This window comes from Microtus ochrogaster, chromosome 8 (genome assembly GCF_000317375.1).
Source record: "Microtus ochrogaster isolate Prairie Vole_2 chromosome 8, MicOch1.0, whole genome shotgun sequence".
Classification (NCBI taxonomy): domain Eukaryota; kingdom Metazoa; phylum Chordata; class Mammalia; order Rodentia; family Cricetidae; genus Microtus; species Microtus ochrogaster.
The window spans coordinates 60,948,922-60,958,592 of record NC_022015.1 but is presented as its reverse complement, the minus strand read 5'-3'; the positions used below and the strand labels follow the sequence as shown (position 1 = coordinate 60,958,592).

Genomic DNA, 9,671 nt, shown 5'->3' with positions numbered 1-9,671 from the left:
GGAGATGGAAGTTGAGAAGATCAAGGAAGTAGGCATTGTGAAGATAATATGTTGACTTTAGGGGGCTAAAACAGTATTGATGATTGTCATCCATGTCTGGGTAGTTATTTCCTGTCATAGTTTCTCAAAGTCCCAGGCAGGTGTTAAGGACAGCCAGTTAGTGACACATCCGAGCAAGAAATCCTGGACTCTTGGCTCTGCAGCCCCGCTTTTCACTGAGTCTTGTATATCCTTATACATCTTCTTTTGGAAGAGTTTATTCTCCTCTGGCAAAACTTTTCCTGGACCTAGAATGGTTCCTTCTGTGAAGTGCTCAGAGCTCTTGATTATTTTCACTGGTCCCCTGCCTTCTCTCTGTTTTTGTCAGTTCTTCCTTCTCTTTCTTTCCTCTCTTTCTACGGTCCTGCCCTTCTTTCAATCCTCTTGGTCTCTCTTTCCCCAACTCCCCTTCTCTCTCCCTTGGTCGGCACCCCTTTTCTTTTTTCTTCACTCATCCCTTCTATTCTTGAGCGCCCACTTCATCAGCTGTAACTATTCCCTTGGTTTTTATCTTCCTGGAGGCAGGAGGTGTCCTCCCACGAACATCTGCAGCAGTTCTTTATGCATTAGAAAACTGAGTTGGTTTCCGGGAGGTTTGGAAGTGGCTTGCAGGATGCTCAGGTGATTGGTACATTTGAGTCGGCGGCAAGTTTCCCCTGCTGTATTACTTACCTGTTGCTGTGAGTCTCAGGTGACAAACCCATTGTCAATTTAGAAATGTGTGTTGGTTGTACCAATTTAATGGCTCATAGCAAAAATTCCAGAAAATGCAACTTCCAATGACATTTGTAATTTCATTTTCTTTGAGGCAAGAGCGAGGCACAGCTTGCTCCATCCTCTGCTTTAGGGACTCTCAGCGGCTGCACTTGGTGCTTTAACCAGGCCTCCAGTGCTTTCAGGGCTCAGCAAAGCAATCTGTGCCCAACCTCTGTTACATGGTTGCTGGAGGGACTCAGCTTTCCAGGTTCTTGGCTTCAGACTGCTATCAGCTCCCTGCCACATGATACCTTCCTCTGTATAACTATAACATGAAGCTTTCTTCCTCACAGAGAGCAAGCAAGAAGTGCTAGCAAGGTGGACATTATGACGCCCTATAAGCCAAGCTTGGAAGTGACACATGGTTACTTTCGCCACATTTTACCATTGAAGTTAAGCTGCCGGGTCCAGGCTATTCTCAATAGGAGCTTTTGTGCTGCTACCAGTGCCAGTGGGGCAGGGCTCACTGCCATCCTCCCTGCTGCAGTCACTTGTTCAGTAAGTGACAATACTTTAAGAGTCTCCCAGAGTAGCAGTTTCCTTTACTCTGATGAAAGCAGGATCGGGAGCCACAAGTTTCTGTCCACCTGTCCAGTCCCCTGCCTGACGTTATCACGGGTACCACTTGCTTTGATTTTCAAGAATGTCTTGTGGTATATTTGTAACAGGAGACAGTTTTCCCTCAGTATTCGTCTTCTTGTCTTAGTAACATGATTATTATTGCCACCCGAAGATTACATTTCCAAATCTCTTTTGTGGTAGGGAGTGGCCACACGCTAAAGTTCTGACCAATTCAGCCCAGACCTCAGTGCCACATAGCAGCTTCCAATAACTCTCCCTACCAGGGTGCTGGGAGGTGGCTTTCCCTCCTCTTTGTACCTCCTTCATTCTCCTCTTTGGAATATAAATCCTAGACCATGGTGTTGAAACCATGAAGTTAAGTAACAAGAAGGAACCATGTTTACATGCTATGTGAGCCCAGCATCATTTGCCTCCTGTCTTTCTGGGGCTTAGTGAGCGCTGTTAGATATCCAGAGGGCTTGGAGGTCTCTGAGGATGGGTCTCTTCATTGTCAGCAGCTTACAAAAGTGAGAATGAAACAGTAGGACTGTGATTACTGTCAATGATAGGGCTAGAGAGGTGCCTGGCTCAGCCACTAGGAGCTGTGGAGTTCTTGGGGTCACTTAGTTTCTAGTGTCCGCATGGGGCAGCTTTCACAACCACTAGTTTCCGGGGATCTGACATTGTTTTTTTGTGTCCAAGGTCACTCAGGTGCATGTGCTCCCCCCCATATACACATAATTAAAAATAAGCAATTTTTTCTTAAAGAATGGGATATGAGTGCTTTTCTCTGTCCTTGGATAAAGACATGTCATTCTGAATTCTCCTAAGGGTCACTGATAGATAAACGTTTAAAGCTCTGTTTGATTACGGTTTAGCAGAAGGCTTTGGTACAGAACAAGTCACACCACTCTTCCTGTCCTTAGAATTAATCCGAATAAACTTGTTGATCACTTGGAAAGCCAGTCTGTTTTAGAGACTTCTGAAATTATATTAAAACCCACTCAAAATATGAACTGGGACAAAGGTCTCTCTGGCTGTTGCTCACTCCCATCCCTTATGAGTAGTTCACTTTATTCTGTAATAAATTATCCCTATATTTACTTATGCTTTGGGTATCTCACTGAATTGTATTGATGATGACCACGGAAGGGGCTGGATCATTAATGAGAGTCCAGAGCAAGCTCCCCATGCCATTGCTAGTTTAACTTCCTTTCATGGCCAGCCATGCCTAGTCCTAACTAGTCCAGAATTTAGTGCCTATAAGTGGGATGCTATACGTAAAAGAAACCAAAATACATGTTCTTATCTTAACACAGGGTTGGCAAGCTTGTAGGCCAGATAGTGTAGAGAACAGGAAATAGAAACTGGTCCATCAGTTTAGAGCAGGACCCCCAAGAGACATGGTTCCGTTCTTGTCCTTGGCTAGAAGCTGAAAATATCCTTGGTTCGACCCTGAAAGAAGAGGAGGAAAAAACATTCCTCACTAAGTCTTTTATAAATAGGAACCATTTTTAACTCGGGGATCAACAAACAGGATTTGTTCTCAGGGGACAGTTTACTGATGAAATTTTCCTTTCACATAGGATTAGCAGATACCCCCAGGCTAATGTTGACTTCAGTGAACACTAACCTGTCTAAAGGCTCTTTCTCTCTCTTTTTAATTTCTGGGTATTTCTTTCACTTTCTTGGTTGACTGGAAAATGGCATACACTTCTGGAGGATGCACTCTTAGGAACTGACATAAACATGGAGGCTGAGAACTAAGCAAGTGTACATGTGATTCTGTACCAATTGCATGCTTACTGAGGAAAAAAAACCTTTCGTTTTCAGGGAAGAAAAACATTAGAAACCCATGTTGATAATTATTAAAACTTTATTATGGAACTGAAAAATTCAATTAAAACCATATCACCATTCTGAAATTCCATGAAATTGCATCATTTCTCATTTTCATTGATTTATGATTCTAAGGTGACCAGTATATTTGTATTTTCCAAAGCAATGATCATTTTCCAAATAAGAGAATGATATAATTTTACCATACTAGTTATATCATTTAGCTCTATAAAACATTGTACTCAAAGTACAAAAATAAGTGCTTTATGCACACTCTTTAATACTGTTTTTTAAAATTTATCTTTCTTTTGGTACTCTAGATAAATCCATATAAATAACAATAAAATGAAAAGAAGCAGGGGATTGTTAACACCTGAAAAATGGAGGTACAGTTTGCTCTTAGCTTCCTTTTCACTAAAAGATAAGAGAAGATAATATCTGACTATATTGCAGCCATGAAACTCCATTTAAAAAAGAGATTTCTACAAGGGAATGCACTAAAATTACCAGTGATTAAATATTTAATCCGAGATAATGATGATTGATTTAAATAGACATATTTGCAGTTTGAGCTCCCAAGTATCTCCTAGGAATTAAAATAACAAGTTTCAAAATAAAATTGCGTATTTGTGAAAGGTACAAAGACTGTGTTGCACATCATTTAATGCAAAACAGGAAGATGCGGCTTGTTAAATAGATTTTTGAGTTTTAGAAACACAAATAACTTAGAAAACAAAAATACTTAATGGCCAAAATGCTTTCAAGTAATGAAGCCTGGTGCCGATTGATGGGCACCGTCGGTCACTTTGTACATCCCTCACAGCCGTACTTAAAAGTTTTCCAGGAGCTAAACCTTTGTTGTCTACTTTTGTCTAGTTTTTGATACTTTTCTGGGGAGAAATACTTGGAAACTCATTTGACTTAAAAAAAAAGCAATCAATTGCTCAGATTGGGTAGGACTGCTGGAAGCGTAAGGGTTCAGGGTAGAACTGGCTTATTTTGGGGATTCTGATCGAGTGGCAAAAGCTACTAACTTATCCAGTCATGTTCAATTTTGAAAACTGCACAATGGGCCCCCAATTGTTTGCCCACTGCAGAGAGGAGCAGAAACTTGTGTGTTTGTATTCATTGTTTCTGGAGGAGGGGTCAGTGCGTAGCAAACAAAGAGCACAGCAAATAGAGACCACATCTGTCATGAATGAACAGGTGAGTCAGCCAGCACAGCTCATAAAATTCTCAACATTGGTAAAGGCAATAGACAGAGGGCAAGAGTTTCACGAACATAACCAGTTGATGCTATTTTCCATTACAAAGTCATGAAGCCTTGTATAGGAAAAGGGGAAGAGTTTGGAGAGGAAGCTGAAAAGCAACAGGATGAGTGACGTTGGATGCAAAGGAAATTGTGTTCGGGAACATTCCTGAAGCAGAGGGGAAAAGGAAGATGAAAACATTTACACAGGAAACTCTCTAGTTTGAGGTATCATTAGCTTAACTGAGGGAAAGAAGGAATCAACAAAAGCTCTGAGACTCTTCTGGCACCCTGTGAATCTTGGTTGGGTAAGAAAACATTCCCAAGAGCCATCTTTTATCTTGTCCCCATGTCCAGCCTGGCCTAGATGTGCCGGTTCTGCCATTTGAAGGTGGGACTCAGGTCCACAGTCCGGGGAGAGGGAGAGGAAAATGGGGCTCAGAAACAAGCAGGTGAGAGGGATCCATAGAGGGAGGGTGGCTCTCAGACACCTGGCCAGAGAGATGCATTCATTCCTTTAGATCACTGTGGTCCTGCACCAGTTAGCCACTGAGCTGGTTAATCCAAGCTGTGCCTGCCCTCTGACCAGCAGGATGTCTTGAAAATTCAAACGGAAAACTATAGATAAAGCATTTTGCTGTTCTATGTAACTGAAAAAAAATTAAAAACCTTTATATTATGTAGCAACTTATGACCCTCCTTTTTGGATATTTTTCGATGTTACTGTTTTCTTAGATGAGGTAGTTTGCCAGCCGCATTTTGAGAAGTCTGTTTGGCAGTATCTTGTGTTGACTTCGGGACACACCTTAAGTCCTCTAGGACAGTTTCTGTTTACTGCAGTAGCTGTTGCTCCTCTTGATTTACTGAGTGTGTGGGATGGAAAAACAGAATGGAAAGCAGTTGACAGGGGGCAAAGAGAGGCTCCGTTTCACCTGATTCCATTTACTCTATTCCAGGTAACATCCAGCAGATTTTATCAGCACACTATTACTTGCCAGACTTTTAAAAACCAAACGCTAATTTGTTAGATTTTTCAAAACGATTTAGTTCAAGGTCTTTTGCCTGTTTTATTTGGTTGCCCTGCTGATTTGAAGGGTTTTTTTCTATGAAAAACTAAGAAGTATGCAGGGAAGAACCAGGAAAATGGATTAGAAGTAAGAAAGGCAGGCAGTGTTATTGCTTATTTACTAACCTAAAGTATAAATGATATGCAAAACTAGCCTTTGGTTTGATACTTGATCTTTTCAAAGCTTATCTTTGAGACAGGCGTGGTAGTGCAAGCCTGTGGTGCCAGCCAAAGCCAGAAGACTGAAGTGCTTGAGGTTAGCCTGAGCTGCATGAATAGAGTCTGTCCTAAAACTGTTAAAAAAAAAAGAAACAAAAGGAAAACAGCAACAACAACAATAACATAAAACAACTAAAGTCCAATAACAACACCTCCACCCAAAACGACAATCCATTTTCTCTCTTGATCCAAGCTCATTACACCCAAACTTGGCCTATCAGGGTAGCAACACATGGACACTTTTTATAAATATATCCTAATGAAATTTAAAATCTTCGCTATATGTTGCTATAACAAAGTAATAGCCACCCACCCCAAAAGTCATTCCATCTGTCTGCTCCGTAGTACACAGATCAGCCCCAGGGAGGCAGAGATCAGGCCTGCACCCATGACACTCTCACCTAATTGGCATATGACCCTTCAGGTATTTTGGATGTGCCACCAAATTCACGTGTTCCTATGCTCAGTGACACAATGATCCGAGAAAGAAAGTATAAACCAGAAAATCCAGAGCTTTCCAGAGTTTCAGCGGGAGGGTCTTGGCTTTAGATGCCCTGCTGGCATTCCTAGAACCTGAAGATTCTGAGACATTCAACCATGATTGACATTTCCTTGGCTCTGAATGGAATCTGTCTTGATTTTAGATTCCAGAATTCCATTAAGGAGTTGACAATATTTTCTGCACCTTTGTGTTGGCTTACCCTTGAGTTCCACAGACTTTCATGTGAGCCATTTTTTTTTTTTAAATGGGAATTCTAGTGCTATGTCCCCTAAATCGCTAATGAAATGGGAGTGGTGTTTGGATTGAGTACTGGATTTTGACTTTCTGTTTTGAACATATATATTCTGTACCAAAGCCTCACTTCCTTTTCCTCTCCATCTCTGACTCTATCACCCCCATCACATCACTGTCAGATGTTCTGAATATGCAGGAACATTTTGGCAAATAGCACTTTTACTAAACTCTGAAGGGATGGTCTCTTAGCAACCATTGTAAGTATCCTGGTGCCCCTTGGGAACCTGGCACAATCACCCCTCAGCATATGGCAACCAGTTCCCTGACTATATGCAGGTGCAAAGGTCCCTTTAAGAGACAAGCTCCGCCCACTCCCAAGCTTAAGCACTTGCATGCTCTCTCTCCTCTCTTCCCCAGCTGTTCTGCACATATTGAAAGAAGATCAAAAGGATGGAAGGACACTGTTGCTTGGTGGATTTAATATGAACTAGGTAGAGAATTCGACGTTAACCTCAAGTTAATATAACTGTCTGGAGCTGGGTGTGGTGTTGTGCATCAACTCTCTCAGCACAGGGATGGGAGAGAAAGGAGGCTCACAAATTTAAGGTCAGCCTGGGCTACAGAGTGAGGAAAGCAAACCAAGTTCCCTTTTGTCTTTGAAAGGACTTTTTGGCCAGTTTCTGATGATAAAAATATCATAGTGTATCACGTAGATCTGATTTACTTTACCAGTGTTTGAGTTTAGCAAAGTGAGTCTGGGATCACAGAAAACAGGATGGACAAGTAAGGATTTCCAGATGAGAAAAAGTCGTTTTTCACTGTAGTGCTTGGTGTTGGCACAGCTTCTATGGTTCGAGCAGCCTTGGGCAGGGCAGGGATTTTGAAGCAAAAGGGTGGTTTACGGTGTTGAATAAATACAGGGCTTAGATTGTCTCAAGCATATCTGAAACACATCATATTGATTTCTAGGAAGTCCCGGAGGCTGCAGGTATAGGAAGATGCTGATCTTTGACATATTGAGGGGAGAGAATTTCTAGACCAAAAGTGATAGTGAAATCTACACCATTTCAGCCAGTTTTCATGAGCTTAGGCCTGGGCTTACCCCGTAGGCGATGGTGAATACCTCTTACAAAGCCTCCTGCTTTCCTATGGTCTCTTGATTTCATGAGTGCTGCTTCAGCTCTGAGCCAGTGACTGAGACACGAGTTTTCCTGTCTACGCCTTGCTGCTGACTGCCTAGCTCATCCTGGGCCCCAGTTCCTGGTACTAAGAGAGCTTACACTAATTTGTTAGGGTTTTTATCACCTTCCCGAGACACTCAGGATCTTTGGAAGAATAACTTTTGCTGTTAGTGGCTCTTCATATTTCTTTTAAGCAAAAGGCTCCTTAGATTTGATTTTGTTGAGGAATAAGATTCACATTTCACGAGTAACACAGTAAGTCATGTCGCCTCAGGAAAGGCATTGCTTTGGGGAAGTTATGACTTATGACCACAGGGATCTGGTTCGAGATTCGTATCATCTACCGAGCATTCTGGGAGTCTTATTCTTAGAGGAAAGGAATCTTCAGAAGGCTCCATACGCGTCTCCTCGGGTAGTCACTGCAAAAGTAGGGTAGACCTCATAGGCTGTATATGCCGCTAAGTCTTGTCCAAGTGTCACTGCTTGCTTGAGTTGAGCTGCAGACACAGGGGCAGCGGCACCGGGGACAGCATATCCTGGAGGAGGAGGCAGAGAGAATTTATGAAAGAAATTCAGATTTCCTCCTTCTCTGGAACGTTGTGTCTTGACAGCAATATGGAAAATTGGCATTTGCTTGAAACAAAAGATATGTATGATGAGAATGTACTCTGAGAGGAAGCAGTTGTGAAGAAAAGCAATGGTGGGGTTGTTTGCTTTGTTTGCTTTGGTTTTGCTTTTATAGGTTTTTTGACACAGGGTCTTTTTTTTAAAGCCCTTGCTAGCTATCCTGAAACTCACACTTGGACCAGGCTGGTCTGAAACTCATAGAGCTCCACCTGCCTCTGCCTCTTGAGTGCTGGGATTAAAGACAAACACCACCTAGCTGGAATACAATCGGAAGATTGAAGATGGCGTTCTCCAGGGAGTGTCAACTTCCCTGTGTCAGGCTTACTTCACCTCAGCAAATAGAGACCTCAGAGAGATGGTCCAGTGAACAGAAAGGTACCCTATGTTGCTGACTAGCAATACAAAACTTTCCCAGGGATGTGTCCACAGGAATGCATGTGTGACCCAGGCTGTTCAGGAGCTGGCAGGGCATATTAATGGTAGATCCCTTAAGTCTGGTTCTGTTGAACCCTCTCTTGGCCTAAAAACTCACACTTAAAATATTAAAAATATCAGGGCATGGTGGTTCATGCTTTTAATCCCAACATGCCCAGAACAATTGCAGGAGGATGTCTGTGAGTTTGAGGCAGTCTGGTCTACATTGAGAGTTCCTGGACAGCCAGGGCTAGAGAGAGACTGAGAGAGAGAGAGAGAGAGAGAGAGAGAGAGAGAGAGAGAGAGAGAGAGACCCTGTTTCAAAATAAATTAATAAATAAAATAAATAAATAAAAAACAAAAACTTCCTTCACACAATATAATAACTAGAGACCGGGTATTCCAGTAGAAGAGATACTATATTACTTTTACAGTGGCTTAATTATCACCACAAGTAATTTTTCAAAAAAGATTTTTTTTTTGGTTAAACACTGTGATCTGGCTTATTTTTATCTATTACAAATGCGTAAAAGACTCCTCATCACAAGAACCCTGAGAATTACATTTTTGGTTTGCTTTAGAAAAGTAACACGAACCACACTATAAAAAGTCTTGAAATTGGCACAAACCATTGTTGTAATGTTGCAAGAACAGTTTGAAAAGTTCAGTAACTAATGGGGTTAGCCTTGGACTCATGGAGAACTGGAAAAGCTATCTCACTTTACCAACAGAAAGGCACCTCTTCTTTCTGTTTTTGGATGAAAAGCTAAGCCTGCTTTCCCTGGCACTCTGGACTTTCCCCCCATTTCCTTTCTGGAAGCTGCCGAGATTTACAGCCAGCTTGCCTGTTATCTGTCTATCTGTCTGTCTGTCTATCTATCTACCTATCTGCTGTCTATCTATCATCTGTTTGTCTACCTGTCTATTTGTCTGTCTATCTGTCTATCTATCTATCTATCTATCTATCTATCTATCTATCTATCT

At 41.8% G+C, this 9,671-nt stretch overlaps 1 protein-coding gene across 2 annotated transcripts in view; it reads right to left on the bottom strand.

Moving 5' to 3' along the window:
• Positions 1-6,860: 6,860 nt before the first annotated feature.
• The window catches only part of A1cf (APOBEC1 complementation factor), a 78,015-nt gene continuing 75,204 nt past the window's right edge, over positions 6,861-9,671 (bottom strand). For both annotated transcript variants that reach the window (XM_013348001.1, XM_005352139.1), the window contains exon 12: positions 6,861-8,182. In XM_013348001.1, coding sequence (XP_013203455.1) covers positions 8,031-8,182 — 152 coding nt within the window. In that variant the 3' untranslated portion in view covers positions 6,861-8,030. The remainder of the gene's footprint in view (positions 8,183-9,671) is intronic.